The following is a 19,338-nucleotide window of genomic DNA, read 5'->3' as shown; positions in this document are numbered from 1 at the left end:
TAGTGTGAAATGAATATAGATACATATATATTTGCAGCATTTCAATGAAAATTTCTAGATTTACCTCACATTTTTTGCTATATTCCCTTTTTCTAACATATAGATTTCAGTATATTCAGACTTGTTTGCGTCTCATTATCCTTCAAATATCTGAGAAAATACCTTACAAAGACCTTACAAAATACAGTAAGTTTTACTAGGTATTTCTAGTGAATACTAATATGTCGAAACATGCAATTTACTGGACAAAGATGTAAGGGCACATGATCAGCTAACATGATCAGCTAAATATATACAGAAAAAGCTTTGACTGAGAGATCACAGGCCAAAGTGAACAACAATCTTTTAACAAATAGTCTTAATTACAAAAGAATAAACTAAAAGAATAAACCAGAAAAACTAGCTGATCTGAGAAGCTCAGTAACTTGAACTGGCAAATGAGTAAGATGCAAGTGTTTAGCACATATAATTCTCCAATCTTTTTAGTGATAGTAGATGGCATTTAAAAGATTTGCTAAAGGTTTCTGAACTATGAATTTAAGAACAATCACTACTTAAGTAAAATCTAATTCTGACATTAAAACAAAACTACCCAGATATCATTTTAAAATGCAATGTGGCTATTTTCTGCCAATAAATAAAAAAATTTTCAACTGACAAGTTAACTTAAAAAAATCACGTATTTATTAACTAGAGTTAGAATAGAAATTTAAATAAACATAAACAGTGCATAGAAAAATTCACATCTGCTAGAAAGCAAACTGTTTGGGATCATGAGTGACTTCTATAACAAAAACAACAAGTGCATGGGGAAACTAGAGATGTTCACTTTTTATATCTTTTAGATATTAACCTTAAAACAAGGTGAACTGTGACTTAAAAAGTGCCCGTTTTCTCTCAGCTGACTATAAAAAGATGTTTAGAGCCTAGTCCAGACATAGACATTTACAATGGAGACACCTAAAGTCTGAGAAGATTAACTCTACGTTTTCCAACAGGGACCTTCAAAGAGGAAGACTGTCTAAATCCAGGTTCTATTTCAGTCTTTGCTAGCAATAAACTGAGTAACTCTGTATAAGACACTCTGTTTGATTATCTATTTCAGTGTCTTCCAGTCTGTAGCAAAAGATCCTTGAAGGTTCTATGAACCATTTCTATAGATCTGCAAAAGGTTATCAAGAAATTCAGGTTTGACATCAAGCAAAAAAAATGTGAACTATATATTGACAGATGTTGAGAACCCGCCTACTACTGCCTGCAAACTCTTCAGTCACCATGTTTGCTAATGCCATCTAGCACAGGGGCAAGGCAGAGGTTTCTTCTCTAGTTTGGACTGTATGTATTTCTGTATGCAAGGGAATCCCCTATGCTGTTAGAAGTTACTCCATGCTAATAAGAGATATCAGAAATTGTTTCTGTAGGATTAATGAAAATACGAAATTTTTAATACATATGTAATCTAGAAGAACAAACATCTGAAGAAAAATTATCAGAAATGCATTAATACACTCACATCACTGTTTTTAAATGGAGTAACATATAACTATCCACAGTCACAGTAAAGGTGTGTCTGTTGGGTCAACAGAAATGTTCATGGAAATAGTGTAAGAACCAGGGCAAGCTCAGACTGGCCTTTTTCAGCTTTCAGCAGGCAAAAGTCTTGGATCCACCTGATCAAAGGAACATATCTGCCTATCATTTTAAAATATTCACTGACATACATCTCTTCCATAGTATTTGTCTTGCTCATATTTCAGTTTGTTTTTCTAACTGAAGGTACATCTGAGGGCAAGAGTTCTATAACTTAAAAGTAGTGTATGCACTGCAAAACAGTAATTCCTTTTATTTTTCTTTTGCTTATTACTCAGTAGTTCTTTTGCCACAAAAAACCGCAAATCATAATTCTTCATTTACCTTTTTTCTGTTTTTTATGAATTTTACATCATTGTCTTTTCTTGCAAGCTAAACACTCCTATTTCACTTACATGGACAAACGCTATACTCCTGACCATTTCTCTAATCTCATTTTTTAAAATTCCATTATATCCTTTCAGATATGAGGTAATTAGAACAGCATGTAGTATTTAAGGTGTGAAAGTAAAAAGCAACTACATCTAAAAAATCCATCTAAGGCAGTCTGAAAATGTTCATTGGAAGAGCCAAGACAGGAAACTGTTAGCGCAGAGAACAGAAAAAAAGCCACAAAACCTTTTGTCCTAAAAAGAAAAAGCTTTATAAAATACAGTTTAGCTCTGACAAAGATATCCATTTAACTGATATTAAGTGTTGGCACTTTCCCACTACTATTAACAACAAATACTTTTATGTTTTCTGTCCAGTTTCATGAGGAACGAGACTGCAATTACTGTTCTACTAGGAAAATTTTTACCTCTGATGCTTTACCTATCTTATGAACAAACAAGATTTCAACCTTTGAAATCCATGTGTGTACAATGAAAGAAATACAAAAGAAACTTTAACTCCTCCCACCACTTCCTTGGAAAAGGAAACATCACACATGAAGGACTGTAATGAGATGAAGGGTATCATGACAGCAGACAATAACTGCTAGAGATAAGCATAACAGAGCACAAGAATTAATCCTCCTGACTGGTTCCCACCCTCAGAAAGTACTAGTACAAATAACCTATAACATACACAATCCATGAGTGTTTTAAAATAATATTGCTCAAAATAATCAATATGAAGTAGCATACAGTTGAAACTGAGAACACTGAATATTTTTCTTTTTAAATTGCTTCATATGAACTTCAAAACAACATTCTTTAACATCAATAAGCACTTTCTGAGTGAGAAAGAAAAAAAATATTGCTGAGCTGTTCAATAAAAGTCATGTAATTTCAGTTCTTCCCTGAAGCACTCAAAGTTCATCATAAATGCACTTTTCCACTAACAACTTTGTTAACTGTATGCTGTATGGTTTAACATCTTGCATTAACATTTAGCATCACAAAACTGTTCATGCCAAAGCTTTAATGAACACTGTGGAAGCCATGTTTTCAGTGTCAAACCAGCATACGACAATGTTCCAGATGACATGTCAAGTACTCTACAATTATGATTTCAGTTAAATACAAAATTCAGAGTACTAGAAGTGCCTAGAACGATCATATGAAACTAGAGGATGTCAAAGTAGTCGAGGAGGGCACTCAGGCCACTGAAAAGCAGTAACTGGAAGTGAGGAAAGTTGTGTTAAGCATAAAGCCCTTCAAAACTTGACTCCCTGCCAACATGCTTATGTAGCTGTTTATAAATAATAATCTAAGAAGAAAGCAGTAGGAATCCCCATTAACTTCTTCCCTGATTTTACAGCAGGTTAGCTGTAATATCTTCTTTTCAATGATGTACTGAATGGTGTATCGGCATATACACACATGACCCACATTAAGAGAATGATCAGTGCAAGTAACCTTTTAATTCTTGACTCAACTGAATAAAGTGAGAAAGAGCTATTGTCATCATAGATCATCATTCACTTTTAAAAACAAATGTTTTAAGATAAAGTTAACTCAAGAAGCAGCAGCACCATGGCGTATGTCTAAATCTTTCATTATTTGTTGCTTCAGTGGGAGACATGAAAAAGGAAACTTAATTCAGCTACAAATCTGGACTTCACTCAGTCCAGAAACTCTTCTGATAGTTACTGCAGATTGTGAAGTTACTGTATACCATTCTCTCTGCCCTTATTCTACTTACCAATTGATAATCTTTGCTATGCTGTCATTAAGGCTTAAATATCTAAACCCTCAGCACCAACTCTCTAGATGACAATTCTTACTATTCAGGAATGTAGATATGGAAAAGCAGGAATTACTTATTTCAAGAAAAAAAATCACTGAGATAGTTTGGTTTTGCTGAGCTGCCAGGATAAAATTCCTTCACAACAAGTTTTTAATAGAGCTGAATAAAATTTCTCCAAATTCCAAAGAAAAGCTTTATGCCTTTGCACCAGTCAGGAACTCTTGATAGGAGAGAAGGAAATGGATTTCCATTACTATACTCTTCCTTTGAAGATCTAACCAGAATTTCACTCCTTCCCAGTAGCTGGCTCTAGCACTTTTCTACAGCTCATACCTTTCCACTGATTAGGAAAGACAGAAATAATGCAATTCCAGTCAGTGTCAACGTTATTCACAGCACTGTTAATATCACTGTGAAAAATGTTATTTTCTGCTTTGTTGCAACAGTGAATTCCACAAGCAAAAAACACTGTATGCCCTTCAGACTTTACAGAACCGCATTCTGGTTTTGTTTGTATTTCAAATGTGAGCATAATCCTTCTAACTAGAATGGGCAGAAACTAACTGAAGTGACTTAAACACACAACCAACTTTGGATGTAAGCTGTCAACACTGGTCTTCAACTTGACTCAACGAATTTCATTATGAATACATTAGATCTGATTTTAGTCCTATCATGTATGAGTAGGCAGTAACATTAAGTTTTTTAATAATGACTGCAGTAATACAAACAAGGTGACCTTAGGCAACAATACGAAGCACTAAGATGTACAAGCTTGTGGACAGCTCTTATTCAGTATTTCTAAAACATAATCAGTTTCTAAAATTCAATCACAGACTCTTACCTGGATATTATCAAATTTTAATCCGGGCATGGTGAGATTCTCTTTGTCTATGAATAGAGTGCTGTATTGTTGTGTGGCAACTGAAATTAGAACATTTCTGGTTTCCTCACTGGGAAGCCAAGCATCATTTCTTCTATCTAGTTCACTCATATTCAAGGCTGTGGCAAATGGGTCATCACTCCCAGCAAAAACAGCCTGGATTTGTGAGAAGGGCTTGGGGGACTGAGATATTTCTAAAGAGGCTGGAGGACCACCTGCCTCAGTTCTCCCATTTCCTATAGAAAAGGTAGGGTCAGGTGAAGCATGAGAACTGTCTGCAGTGGAAGAAGTAGAGGACATTTGCTCTGGGACTGAAGAACTTGCATTAGGATTACTGACAGAAATAAAACTGGATGTGGTAAATGAATCAAAAAAGTCAGAAGCTAAAGTATTAGTGTTAACAGTATCACCAAAGAATTTGCTTAGACTAGGACTCGGTTGAACTACCTGTGGATTAGACTTCACTGGAGTCTCAATTATACTACTAAAACTGGGAGATTTTACCATTTGAGGCTCAAAACCATCATGCAGGAACAACTGTGGCTGAGTACTGACATTGTTTGCTTGGCTGAAAATGGTACACACAGGGATAGGCTCAGCCTCAGGATTTGGTTTGCCAGTACTGGGTAATGGTATCTGGTTCTCAGGTTTGCTTTCATCAATATTATTTGGTCTTGTTTTAACAGGAATGTTGTTTATCAACTTCAGTTCCTCCTTCACTGCTTCTTGAATTGATTCTTCCTTTAAAGATGCCTGATCATCTGTTCCAATCTCAGAAAAGTCTTTAGGTGTTTCTTCATGTTCAGTTTCACTCTCATTACTTAAAAACTCTTCCTTACTCACTTCTGCTTGTGTTTTTTGATTGTCCTTGGCTTCCATTTGTTCTACTATCTCCTGCAAACAACCAAGTTCACCAGTGTCATCTTCACTGTTGTTTGGAGAATCTGAAATAATGACACTTTCCATCATTTGCTCATTAAGTTTATCTATAAAATTATTAGAATCTTCTGATACAGTTTCATTCCCTTCAGACTCAAATTCATCTCCACCAAGATCAATAGTTTCCTCATGAAAGAGAGCCTCTTCCTGAGTTTTCTGTTGGACTCTATCACTACTGTCCTCTTCCTCTGAAGTGCTCTTAGCATCCTTAGCATTACTCCCATTACTTTCCATTGTAACTAAAGAAAGAAAAACATGCACAAGAATTAGTTGTTACTCAAGCCCTACTCAAAATCACTATCATGAAATTCAATTATTAAACAAACACTGAAAATCTTGATTTGAGAATGTAATCATTTCGTTGTCATCTTTCTTTCATTATCTACCACAAAATAAATTCACCATAAGAAAATGTTTTGTCTTTATCCTTTGCCTTTGCCGTTCCTAACAAGTCGAAAAATACTGGGATTTAAGAGCAAAACCCTCTAATTAAACGCACACAGCAGTGGTATTCGGCCTGCTACTCGCAAAGGCTAACCCGGCGCCCACCTGCGAGCAGGGAGGAGCGCGCTCAGTCACCGCGGGGTCGCGGCTGTCGCCGGGGGCTGCTGCAGCCGGGGCCGGGCCCCACTGCGCACAGCGGAGCCGGCGGCTCCCGCGGCTGCAGCGCGCCGGGCTGGCGCGGCCTCCTCCTCCACCGCCGCCGCGGGGCGCGGCGCGGCCGGGCCTGCCGTCCTCCCCCAGGCCCGGCGCCCCCCGCCGCCGCCCCCCGCCCGCCGCCCCTCACCTCGGCCCCGGCCCCGGCCCTGGCCGCGCTCCTCGCACCACCGCCGCGCCCAGCGCCGCTCCCAACGCGCATGCGCCGCGGACCCAGCGGGCGGGCGGCGCCTGCGCCAACGAGCTTCCTGGAAGCGGCGGGCGACGGGCAGCGCCGAGGGTCAGAAAGGCTCGCGGCGAGGCTCGCGGGCGGCGGCCATGGAGGACGACGCGCCGGTGATCTACGGGCTGGAGTTCCAGGTGGGCGGCGGGGCCTGGTCCCGGGAGCGCTGCCGGCCGAGCCGAGCCGAGCCGGGCCTGGCCGGGCCAGGCCGGGCCGCCCCGGGCCGGGGGTCCTTTCTTTCCTCCTCCCCGGGCAGGGGTGCGCAGCGGTGCCGGGCCGGCCCGGGAGGCCGCCGCGGGGCCGAGCGCGGAGCTGCGGCGGGGCCGGGCGGGCCGCGCCGTCCCTGCCGGCAGCCTCGCGGTTTGCATGGCGAAGGCGTTCCGGGGCGCCAGCAGCAGGGCCCGTGAGTGAGCGTCCGCAGCGGCCCCGCTGCTGCTGCGTGGGCAAGTGCGTGTGCCCGTCCTGAGAAGCCCGCGTCGCCTCCTGGACGGCGGGAGAGCAGCGGGCATCCCGGGGGTGTTCCTGGGGCTGCTTTCCATTTGCAGAATGAACAAACAAAACCCTCCTGTGAGAAGAGAGTGTGCAACTGTTTCCAGTGAATTTTAGATCTTACTGGATTATATCCCACTATAGAACTACTTGATGTTTGTGGGTGTGTCTAGCTGGAGCTTCCATATCTTCGGATTTGTGCCACAGGATGGACTGGGCCGTCACGTTGCTGATCCCTGCAGCAGGGAGGTGACACTGTGGTCCTGCTGTCTGCCTGTCTTACTCTAATAACTTGCATTTGCTGGTCCTCTTTGTAGAGGAGCACAGGTCTTGCATGTAACAAACTTTCTACAAGTTCTAGTAGAATAAACAGTCAAGCAGTTGTGTAGGTGAGAGAGATCCTAATTCATGCCTTCCTGCAATGATGTTTTTACTTGGCTATTCCATATCCCAGCTGGCAATACCCATCTTATCATCATTACTGTTGTAATAGGGGCGCTATGTTCTTCCTGCAGCTTGCAGAGCACCACTTCTGTTTTGCAGTGCGTGCAGTTATTTAAGTAATTGTCTGTATACATGTGCATATTTTTTTTATAGGTACCTGTACTAAAGTGCTTGAAGAACATGTTCTGGCGTGTTCCTATGAACCTATGAACGCTTTCTGTGACAAATTTTGACATTTAGCTTTAATGACCACTATTAAGTGTTACACAATCAGGATTACAGAGTATATCAACAGATCTCTTTAGCAAATTGCAGTTCTGCTTTATTTTCCATTTTTATGCTAACTAGTATAAACATTGACCTATACTGTATGTTAGATCTGTTAAGGGGTGATAAATGATACCATTTTGTGATTGACTAAAGATGGCTGCAACTCTTACTTCAAAATTAATATAAAGCTTAAATTTATGTTTGATTTCTTCTGCATCACAGAACAAAATTGTGTTTTAAAGGAAATCATAGTTTCTGTTTCTTTTTTTTCAGTTGTATAAAGTAAGTCTCCTAAAATCTTGGAAAGACCATTGTCTGGGACCACAATGGTCCTGCCAAAACAACAACAACAACAAAACCAACAACAAAATCCAACAAAACCCTATATATCTCCTGTGGACCTCATCTCTTTTTTTTTGCAGAGTGTGTAACAGGGCTATGTAGTGGGAGGATAGAGCAAAAGGACTAAGAGAGTAGCTATAATCCAAGAGAATTACAGTTAATGCATTTATAAAGAAGGAGGAAGAAGAAAAGATGGTTTTTTTTTTGGCGAAGGCAGAAAAGGAGTGTAGAGATGGAGACTATTTTTGATCTCCATTAACTGCCAATGTGGCCTTAAAGCAAATTACCTCACTGTAATTTCCGGGAAAGAAAATGGAGAGACTTAAACTTAAAACCCATATGTTTTTATGTTTTTCTAACTAGTATTACCAGGTCTAGTAAAAGATATTATTATTCTTTTTAAGCCTAGTTTCGTAATGACTCTATCATCACAACCGTCGCGTCTCTCCAGCATTTGCCAGAAACACTGTGTTTTTTATGTGTTAGTATAACTAAGCTAACTATACTAATAGACAAGTCATTTAATATTTTTATTTGAATCCAGTTTTCATCAAAATAAAGTTGAGCTGCTTAGAAGAACCATTCTGACACTGTTCTGATGTATGAAAAGGGAAGCTAAAGACATAAATCTTGAGCCCAACAGTTGTATATAATATTTAGTGCATGTAATTACTTAGCCAAAGGTTTTAAAAAATAACAGTGTAAAAGAGCTTTTCTTCAGAGAAAAAAAAAACTAAACATCTAATTACAAAATAAAATCAAAACTGATCTATTCATTTTTTTTTCTGCATAATTAATTGAATTTTTGACTTGTCTCTCTGCCTCTCCTCCCCACCCCCTGGTGCCCTTGTTTTGTCGGATGATTGCAGCTTTTTCTTTTTATGCTGTTTATAACACTCACAGTTCCATTATAACCCACAAAATGTAGTTTCTCAGAGTGGTTTCCTGCCTCTTCAGTGTCTCAGTAAGCTGTATGAATGTTGTGTGGACATGCATAATTTATGTGAATTTTAGGATGTGTCATTCTTGGGTGTATTTTAAAACTTCGACAACAACCAGAGCAGATCCTCCAGCTGTAATGAAAATGAGACAAAGACAGACTAATGGATGATGAGTGAAAGTGGGAGATGCTGTGTCTGATGAAATGAGGGCTGAGTGATATGACTGTGGATCATGGTGATAAATATGGGGCAACACCAATAGCTGCAGAACACTTCAGTATAGAGAGGTTGTGTATTTTGAAAGGAACTTTAGTAGACTTCACCAATATGCTGGGTTATGAGACTGTAGGATCCCAGTTGAGTGCTGTTGTTCACCAGTGAAATTATCCAGTTCTTATTTTCCTTTGTAGAGGTGACCTTTATTTACTATGTTACCTGGAGTATGCAGTATGTTTACCCTATCTGTTTAGCAGGCTACATTTTCAGGTGGTTATTACCCCCCCTCCCCCCCCCCCCCTCCCCGCTCTTACTTGAGTACATAAATGGGAATATCTTTCAATGTGTATACAAGCATTGCTGCATCTCTGGAAATACTGCACTGGGTTTATTTAGGGATGACTGAATGATGCTTATTGCCCTGGAAATAAGCTTCATGGAAGGATGCTTTCCCAGATAGGTATTTGGCATGGTTGCAGTGCCAGCTGTGGTTGCTGGTGGTGCAGCCTGCATTCCAGTTGTTTAAAAGCATGCAGCAGCTGGCCAGCAACATAGCGGGGTTGGGGAAAAATTGCTTGTGCCAGTGAAGGATAATTCTGGAGCATGTTTGGCACACTTAAGGGACTTGAGATACCACAAGACTAGGCTGAATTTCAGTATACCAGATAATCCTATTGCATGTTGTGTTTTTTTTTTTTTTTTAAAAATACTTACAAAGCGAAGGGAAATACATAACTGGCAGGAGGGAAGGGACAGTAGAAAGTCTGTTGGCTGGCTGCAGAGCTGTACAACAGAAGGCCCTTAGAGCTTTGCCCTGAGATGGAATCTGGCTGAGGCAGGCCTAATAAGCACACTGATGCTCTGTAACAGTTTGCGTACTGCCTTGTGCTTTAAAATGCTTTCTGAATGAGCAGTACTTGGTTTATGTTGTCATTTTTAGTTAGTTGTTAACAGGTTTTATGAAGCTAACCAGAAAGTACTGATTTAGAGTTTTCATGCCTGTGTGCAAAGGGTAGGGTGAGATTTGATTTCCATAAGGCAAAATATAACTTTTAGGAATAAAAATCTTAAAACAGTGCAAAGTACTAACTGTAAATGGGTTAGTCACAAGCCTAATACAATGTGTATATATGTATGAAAATAACTGTTTAATGAGAGTGACTCAAGTGGTTTACCTCTGATCTAATGGAAGACAGGTATAGAGTTATTAGAAGAGAGGGGAAAGGATGTTCCTGAGTGAAAGGAGCTTTTTAGGATGGTGGGTGTCATTTGTACAAGGAAACCTGTGCCTGCTCCCAGGCTGAGTGGTGCTCTGTAGCCTCACGCCTCCCAGTGTGGGAGCAGAGCAGGTACCTGGAGGTTGTGGCTCCTACTTGCACTGGAATTCTCTTTATCCCAAAGAAAGCCTCTCTGTAATCTCTTAGTGAAAGTGAATGGCCTAAACTGAACAAAGATTTTTTTTTTTTTTGATGTAGCTTTAGAGAGGTTTTTGGAGAATTTATTTTGGAAATTCTAAGTCAATTCAGGAAACTGCATGATAATGTCTTAGTGCAATTCCTAGCGTCTGTCTCGTCCTCTTTCTTTTCTAAGCTTGCTTTCCTCATGAGTACCAGTCCAGTATATTTTAATCCAGACTGAGAGCATATTCTCATTTGTTTTCCCATCTGCCTTCCTCTCTATGTCCCTTTCTGAGGACAACATTTCAGCTGGGAGGACTTCTTGTGGAATTTAAATCTAACATATTATTAGATTAAAGACTTACCAGAAAAAAGTAGATAAGTGACAAAACTCTCTTAAGTAATCCCCAAAGATCTTCATAATGCATGGAATGATTGAAAATATTTTTTTTAGGACCCTCAAGCAATTATCAAGATCCTGATAATACTAGGTTATGGTACGGCATGCTGACAGTATTAGGGTATAGTTATGTGATCTTGCAGGAACTATTAAAAGATGATTATTGCTGTTATGTTTCATTAAAAATAAAGCAACACATGCCCTGTGAAAGTGGGGTTTCTAACGATGATTGTGCTGCTCTGCGCGAAGGTTGTGTTTGTAGCTGTGAGGGTTTATAGAATCTGTCAGTCCTTGGAATAGGGTCAGTGCACTGAATTACATTAGTGGTGGGAATTTTTGTTTTGTGAAAGACTCAGAGAAAGCAGCTGTCTGAGAGCATTGAAGCACCTGGGCATGTGTGCTGCCAGCCTCTTCCATGATAGCATCGTTGCGGCTTATTACAGTGTATGGTAGGAAGGTCTCCTGCTGGGATGGGAGAAGCAAGGCTGTCCTGCCTAAGCAAAGATCAAAGTGTACCTGCTTGAAAATTGAAATTATGCCAGAAGGCAAAAATAATAATCATGACATTATCAGCTTGAGCCTTCTGTAGGGGACAACATTTTTATTTTGCTTTCAGAATGACTTATCAGCAAAAGCAAACCTCTCTGCAACCCCTAAAATAGCAGTGTACTCATATATATATTTTTCTGAATATAAAGAGAGAATGGTCAAATAATTTGCTTTAAATTCAGATTTGGGGACTGTAAGCCAAATACTGTATCTTTTCCATTTTGTGTACTAACACTACTTGTTAGTACAGATTGACCATATGAATTTCAAATTACGTGTAGGTTGCAGAAGTTCTTTTGATTGCATTACGTTTTCTGCAGATGTTTCAGATGTTGGAGTTCCTCTGTGTCTTTTCATGTTTGCAGATACCAAGCATCAGCTAGACAGCTAGAAAAAGAATACACTGAAGAAATATTCAGATTACTCATTTTTTTTTCTTTGCCCATAATACTGACAGTTTATTTCAAAAGGTAACTTTGTCTGATGATGGAGATGAAGGGGAAAGTTTCAGGAAAATTTGTGAACACAATGTAGGTATTTGATGTGTTACAATGCCTTAACATGCTTACTTTAAACCTTCTTTCTCTCTCTCTCTTTTTTTTTTTTTTTTTTTTTTTTTTTTTTTTTTTTGATTTGTCATTGTGTTCCTCTGGATCTGCTGGTGCAGGTGTCAAAGGCCATTCCCTTTACAGGCTGTGTTGTATTTCTTTATCTCTAAGCTTTTTATTATTCTGCAGGTGGTCTAAATAGTCACAGTAGGATTGTAGTAGGTTTTTGCCCAACATCTCGCTGAGCTGGGTGTAGGCGTGGGCATAACATCCAATCTCCACCTGGCCTTTCCTGCCTTCTAGCATGATGGTTGCTGTTTCTCCCATTTACCTTTGTCTCACTTAGTTTTCAGGTTTTTGCATGCCCTTTGCCTTGCTTAAAAAATGTCAGTTTATGCTTTGCAGCAAAGTCTTTGTTGTCTTTTCCCCTTGTGTGTGATGCATTTCGGGATCTATTTCTAAGACAAGGGAGGAAGCAACTAGTTCATGTGGTATTAAAGCTGTGTCTTAACTGGCTCTGAGCCTGTTAACTTTTTTCACCATAGTTAGTATATACGCAATATGATCTGTTAAGCATGGATGCCTGACAGGCATAATGGAGGGATTGGGCTTGTCGTGATGAGCACCTTTGTTTTCTTGGAAGAAGAATTTGCTCTTTTTTTTTTTTTTTTTTTTTATTCAGGCCTACTTGTGCTCTTTTCCTTACAGTTTATGACAAACTTTTTCTAGGGTAGCTAAGGACTTGTAGCTGTACCTGTTTCCCTATCATTTCCGCTGGGGAAAAAAATTGGTCATGTTCCTTGTTGTTTTTTCCTTGTTGTCTGAAGGAAACCAGACTAAATAGATACCTTCCCTGTGAACTTTTGGGAACATCCTGTTAGCTCCCTTTGAGTTAGAATTTGGCCTTTTTTCTCCCTTTGCCTGCCCTTTGAGGATAATATGTGATGTTAATGTAAAGTTTTAACTACCTTCTCCACAATTTATGACATTTTTTTTTCTTCTGCTTATTCTCTTCCTTGCTTCCACCTTAAACATTTTTGATGAGGTTGCATCTTCCCAGCCTTAAACTGAATGTTTTTCCCTGGTAGTTCAAGCTTCCTCTAGGAAACAGTAGGATTTTCCTTTTATTAACACATCTCATTTCTTTGATTCCCTCTCAAACATGGTTCATTCTATCTTCATCAGGTGATTTGGCTGCTTCCCACACTTTAACAGGATTCTTTACTCAAAGTACACTTAACATAAAATCTGATTCCTGAAGGTGCATGACTGCTTCCAGGCTCTCAGTTCCTTCTTCCTTAAATCATTTCCACGAGTGTTCTTATAAACTGGTAGCCAATTCCTTATAGGTGATATCTCTTTCATTTTCATCTGTATGCACTTCAAGCAACAGTACTTGGATTACTTCATACTTATTTGGCAAAGCTTTCTTCATACTAGTATGATTTTACAGTCTTCTAAAAACATGTTGGAATAAGCCTCTCTAGCCCTCTTGTAAAGAGTGCAACATAAACCCATTCAAAAGTTTTAAGAAAGATATCAATATTCTATCCTTGTATATATTTTTGGATCCGTTTATATCCTTTTTCCTTTTCCTAAATGAAAACACTTTCTGTGTCTTCTCAGGAGGTGTATCAACAGCTTTGTCTTTAACAAGGTATTGATACATGCAGTTTAGCATGAGCCTGTTAATTTCCAGTTTTAATTGTAGACTTGTTAGTTATCTAGATTCTTAACCAGTTCTGGGGTTGGAGGTTCTCTTTTTCTGATGTGGATCAGTGTATTACTCAGTACTGAGGCACAGATTCAGCTGAGAAGGTAGAGGGATATTAGCCTTTAAATGTTGGAGTCACCTAGTTGGAGGAATAAGCACTATTTAATGTTCTAAAACCACTATATTCAAACAAGCAAACTGTAGGAGTAAGACAGGGTCTTTTAATGGATGTTTAATGATTATGCTGGAGATATGGAAGTTTGATACATCAGCTCTCGTCAGAGGAGCCGTCATACTTTGTATACAGTTTAGCTGATGGTCATAGTTGTGCAAAGGCTAGTGGACAGCTCAGATTACTTCCTGCAAGTTTCATAGGACCACAAAATAATGATGCTGGAATAGAAGACCTCCAAAGGTCCCTTCCAGCCTATCTATTCAAAGCAGGTTCAATTGAATCAGGTTGTTTGGGGGACTTCTCCAGCTGAGTTCTGAATATTTTCGTGGTTGGTGATTCCACAGCGTCTATGGGCAGCTTGCTCCAGTATTTGACTACCCTCCCTGTGCATTTTTTTCCTAATGTCTAATCAGAATTTCCCATGTTGCAGCTTTCGTCCATTGACTCTTGACCTGTTGCTGTACACCTTGAAAAAGAGTCTCTCTCTTTTCAATACCCTCTCTTTAGATAGTTTAAGACTAATCCAGTTGTTATTTTTTTTTCTTCCTTTTGAAGGGCAGTAACTGCTGCTGAAACAGTTACTGTAGTCTGCCTGAGAAAGTGCAGCTATAAGGCAAAAAATCCACCCCTCTCAGTGAAAGACCCGTAAGCCAATAATGCATAATCTCACAAGTGGCACAGTCTAAGGATGACCCTGTGCACATATATGCAGTGCATAGTCATGTTTATAAGGAATCATTAAAGGTACATAGTAAAGGAAAGGCTTATCTCCTGGTAGCGGAATAGACAATGTTTTCATAATTACATATGTACAAACTACAGTTTCTGTGATAGTAGCATAAAAAAAGTTTTCCATGTCATTCATTCACTTACATATTTGCATATGGGGAGGTGGTGTGAAATCTTAACCTGAGATGTTCCATCTCCAGTGGGAAATGCTCATACAGCTTTTCCAACTGTGTAGAAGACTAATAATTTGTTAAAGTTACTGTTTTTTTCCTAGATAAACCTGCTCTGCTCAGCTTTACATAACTTAATACCACCTCTTCTCTTGTTCTTTTGACCTTTGTTACTCCAAGGTAGTGGTGATGTTTTTCGCTTTGGGAATAAGTTTTACTTTTCTGCTGTGGTAAAGAGGTATAATGTTTGTTCCAAATTCATTCAAGACTTCTGCTACTGAAAGCATGGCAGCTTTATTATCTTGAGAACAGATGATGCATGATGCATTATGAACACTTTTTTTTTTTCCCCTCCCCCTTCATGCATGGCTATGGTTATTCTGCTCCAGGTGTGTAATCATGGCTCTCTAAAGTGCTTTAGGATGCAGTAAATGGAAATCTCACTTCGCTACACTTTCTTGACTAGATTCTTTCTCTCTGCTCTATATGAACTTCAGTATGACCATTGATATTGCTTATTCAATTTTGTATTTTCTGTTTTTAAGTATGAATACACAGCTTGTTTTATAAAGCTAATAAAATGGCTGTGTGAGTTTTAACTATATCATTTAGATAAGTCTCTTCTGAATATGGTGTTTCTATGGCATACTGGCATTTCTTGTTTACGCATTACATAATGTACGTAAGTATTCTTTCTGTACATGTAGCATTCCTTAAATTTGAGTCCTAAGATTTTTCTCTTCTTTCTGCCTCAGCCCTGATTTTTCTGCAAATAAATTTTGTCACGTTGAAATATTCAGTGTGTGCAGATTATCTAGTCATGTGACATGAAGAAAACTAGTCAGGAATGCCTTTGAGGCACAGTGATACTATTTCTTGAATCTCTACATCTACTACTCAGCAGCTGTTTCTCAGTTGATCTTGTAATCCATTCTTAAATTTTCTGCCAGACACTTAAAATATTTGATTAGCATATCAATCACAATTTAGTTGCTTTAGTATCACCCTTGGTTATAAAACCCTTCACCTGGTTTAAGCCATGCACACTTCCTGATACTGGTGTTTCCAGCTGAGCTGTTCCGCCTGGTAAAAATGAAGTTTGGACATGTAACTAAAAGCTTCTTCATAGTTTATTATGTCTTTCAATTTATTTGTTAATAAATTTTCCCCGACCTAGACGCTGTTTAAAATAAAGTCATCTAATTACATAACTTGTTGCTTGCTTAGAAGCATCAGTTAGGTGGGGCTTTGCTAGACCACAGTATGTGTAAGCCTATGGTAAGCAAAATGCATTTGTTCACTGCTCACATCTTTCAGAGACAACTTTCCATGTGTTTTCTATCCATTACATCAACTTTTTTTAGTAGATAAGACTGAAAGGTAGAAGGAAGTGGAAAGTCTTTTCAGGGCTATATGCAGCTTAGCATACAATAGATGCTGGCTTTGTATAAAATAAACAGCTCTTTGGCTTAGATTAATTGACATTCATTATAGTATGCTGCTTATTTATTTTCTGCCTAATTGCTATAGTCATGAATCAGGGTGCTTTTGTGAAAGGTGTTATTTGCATGCTGTTCTGACAGGTTTACAGCTCAAGATGGTAAAACTTAAAAGCACTCGTTGAGATTTTGACAACACTATAAATGCAAATGTTTTGTTCATTGCAAGGGTTAGCCAGTGGCTTCATCACCTGTTGAAATAATGTCTGTTCCTCTAAATCTAACTTAACAGACAAAATCAGATATACATTTGTGCAAGATATAGCTGAAGGTCCATTATAATACTATTTCTATTATGAATCAAATTTTCCTGATTTATAAATAATTGCTGAGTTGGAATGCTACTGTCTATGGATGTTTCAATCTTTCATGTCTGAGAAAAAACTGTAATGTGGCATTTTTGTTATTGCGAAATGTGCTCAAATATTTTTCTTGAGCTTTGATCTTTTTCACAAAGTAGGGATTTTAAAAAATATTTTAAAGAAAGGAAAGAGAAGCAGATGACACACAAATGTTAGCATATTTTGACATCATTTTGTTTTGTGCACATTGTGTCTAACCTGGTGTGTTCTCGAAAGCAGCGGGATAAGGCCTGCTTGTGAATTGTCTTCAGAAAGGGTGAAAAAAACTCTTTATTTCTTTATTTTATCAAAGATCCTGAAGGTCTCTTCTGCTCTGCTTGTAGAAACAATAGAAACTTACTTGCGTGAAAGAGATGCAAAGCTATTGGCATTATTTCTAGTGTTTTCTTCAAAATAGGTGAATAGTCTGAAATAAAAAGGAGCTTTCACTGGGTATTTGCTAATGCAAATGGTTTGTTTAAAACAAAGCAAAAGTTTTTTTGTAATCTGGGTGAACTTTGGTTGTTTCGTCAATCAGAGATGCCATCTGGGCTTGTTGCAGTTGAGTGTGTGCAAATATGAGAGTACAAATAAAGCAGTGCAGATTCACACTGATCCCTGTTTTACATTTTAGTACACAACTGAACACAAAGTAATCACTGAATCATGTTCTCTACTGCTTTATTTGTATAAATATTGCAGTACTAGCTTACACTTGTTAAGTTAAAAATGCGATGAGCTTGTTGTGCTATATCTTAAGCAAAATAATATGTTCTGTCTAAATCACCTTTTGTTTTACATCTGAAGTATGTATTTGTTCAGTAGGAGTTCAGAGCACATTCTCAACAATGCATTGGGTCTTATCACTGCCGGGTAAAGGTTTTGGATTGTTTTGCCTTATTAAAGAAAAATAAATCTTTTCAAGTTGCTATTTTAGAATTAAACTGTTATTCTGTACTTAGGCATTTTAATATAACAAACTGCAAATGTCTATGCAAGCTTTTAGGTATCTATTTGGTATCACTTTAAAAAAATAAGATTAAAATAGGACTATCTCAAAATTAAATATTACTGAATCTAGAATGTAATAATTAGTTAACTGCAAAACAGTATGGCAGTAGAAAGGGCTGTTTTACCAAATTATCTGAATTCTTCCAAATTATTTGCTTAAAAATACAGACTTTACAGTGTATCTGAAGAGTTCTGAACTATTTTAAGATAAATACCATATGAATATCATTGTTTTATTGACTCTGACAGAAAATTTGTATCGAACATCATTAAGGTATTTATTTTCCTAGGAAACTTGACTATTCCTTAAATCTCCTTTATTTTACAGTACTTTAACTCAGATCTAGCTAAGAGTCTCTACAAATGTTGTGCAAACTAGCATTTATGGGTTTAGTTCAATCTCTAGTTTATTTCTCAATGTTTTCCATGTGTAACAGGTCTTGTATGGCTTCAATTTGCTCCTTTTAAGACCATGTTCGATGCAAGTTGAAGAAGCAAGCGGAAGTCTTGCATTCTCTTTAACAATAATGTGAGAAAACCCTAAAGGATTGTGACAAAATTTCATAAAATAAATGACAAATTACTTCTACTATTCAGACAGTTCCTGTCTCTGAAGGCCTATAGTTGAAAAACATGAAGAATGTCTCTCAGTTCTCTTCTAAACCTTGTGTTTTCTATTAATGGTGAGGAAAAGAATGCCTTCATTTTTATGCAGGCATCATAAGTTTGAAATTGTTTGAAAAACTTCTGGAAAAACACTATCTCTATTTGATATTGCAACAAATATATTTAAGAATTGAGTCAGTGCTCTAGTGATTTTTTTTTCAATTGATGAAGGAAAATTTAATTTGGAAGAACTGCTTTAGTACTGAGTATTACCACTCACATAACAGAGGACGGTTAATTTGTTTAGCAACTGTATCCTGCATGCACCTCTCAAATATGAGAAATGGCACAGAAAAATTTTATTAAACAGCCAAAATATACATAAAGGACAGGAAATGTGAAAGTTTTAAGAATATGATACTTAAAATGGTAATTGATTCATAAGCGTCAAGATTTTTGCAGAGATTAATGGATTGTATTAATTGCACTTTTTTAATGGCTTTCTTTTTTCCCTAGGCACGAACTTTAACACCTCAGACAGCAGAAACAGATGCAATAAGATTTTTGGTTGGGACACAGTCTCTTAGATATGATAATCAGGTAATTTTTTTGTCAAATATCCATTGTATTTTTTCCCTCTTTTTTGTTTTTTAATAATGTTCTGCTGAAATTTCATTTTCTTCCCCCCACTGTCCACTTTGAATAGTGATAGTTCAGTTAAAGAAGGTTTTTGTGAATAAAATATAGAGGTATTGGTAAGTATGAGTGAATGAAAAGTTGTATGTATTTTTGGAAAATTAAATTAAACCCTTCTAAATTAAATGACAGAATCAGATTGGTTACTTAGTAAAAGAACTTTTTTTTGATGGGGGAGTTAATTTAAATCTTAGGAGTCCCTGGAGCTATCTTTAAACCACAGGCATGATCTGAAGTAAAACAAAATACTTTAGTTTTAAACCCTGATTGACTTTGATGGGACTCCTGTTGTGCATATTGTTCTGCATACGTGAAGCTTCATAAACTGGATTTTTCA

At 38.0% G+C, this 19,338-nt stretch overlaps 2 protein-coding genes across 3 annotated transcripts in view; one reads left to right on the top strand and one right to left on the bottom strand.

Moving 5' to 3' along the window:
* TRAPPC12 (trafficking protein particle complex subunit 12) overlaps positions 1–6,430 on the bottom strand; it is a 60,656-nt gene extending 54,226 nt beyond the window's left edge. For both annotated transcript variants that reach the window (XM_062572991.1, XM_062572990.1), the window contains exons 1-2: positions 6,372–6,430; positions 4,607–5,823 (exon numbers count right to left, since the gene is read on the bottom strand). In XM_062572991.1, the coding sequence (XP_062428975.1) occupies positions 4,607–5,818 (1,212 nt within the window). In that variant the 5' untranslated portion in view covers positions 5,819–5,823; positions 6,372–6,430. The remainder of the gene's footprint in view (positions 1–4,606; positions 5,824–6,371) is intronic.
* Positions 6,431–6,502: 72 nt separating this feature from the next.
* EIPR1 (EARP complex and GARP complex interacting protein 1) overlaps positions 6,503–19,338 on the top strand; it is an 86,884-nt gene continuing 74,048 nt past the window's right edge. Inside the window, exons 1-2 of the mRNA XM_062571142.1 lie at positions 6,503–6,601; positions 18,822–18,905. Of these exons, the coding sequence (XP_062427126.1) occupies positions 6,560–6,601; positions 18,822–18,905 (126 nt within the window). The 5' untranslated portion in view covers positions 6,503–6,559. The remainder of the gene's footprint in view (positions 6,602–18,821; positions 18,906–19,338) is intronic.

The sequence above is a fragment of the Rhea pennata genome, chromosome 3 (assembly GCF_028389875.1).
Source record: "Rhea pennata isolate bPtePen1 chromosome 3, bPtePen1.pri, whole genome shotgun sequence".
NCBI classification, from domain to species: domain Eukaryota; kingdom Metazoa; phylum Chordata; class Aves; order Rheiformes; family Rheidae; genus Rhea; species Rhea pennata.
Note: the sequence above shows the minus strand (reverse complement) of the source record. Positions and strands in the feature narration are given on the sequence as shown.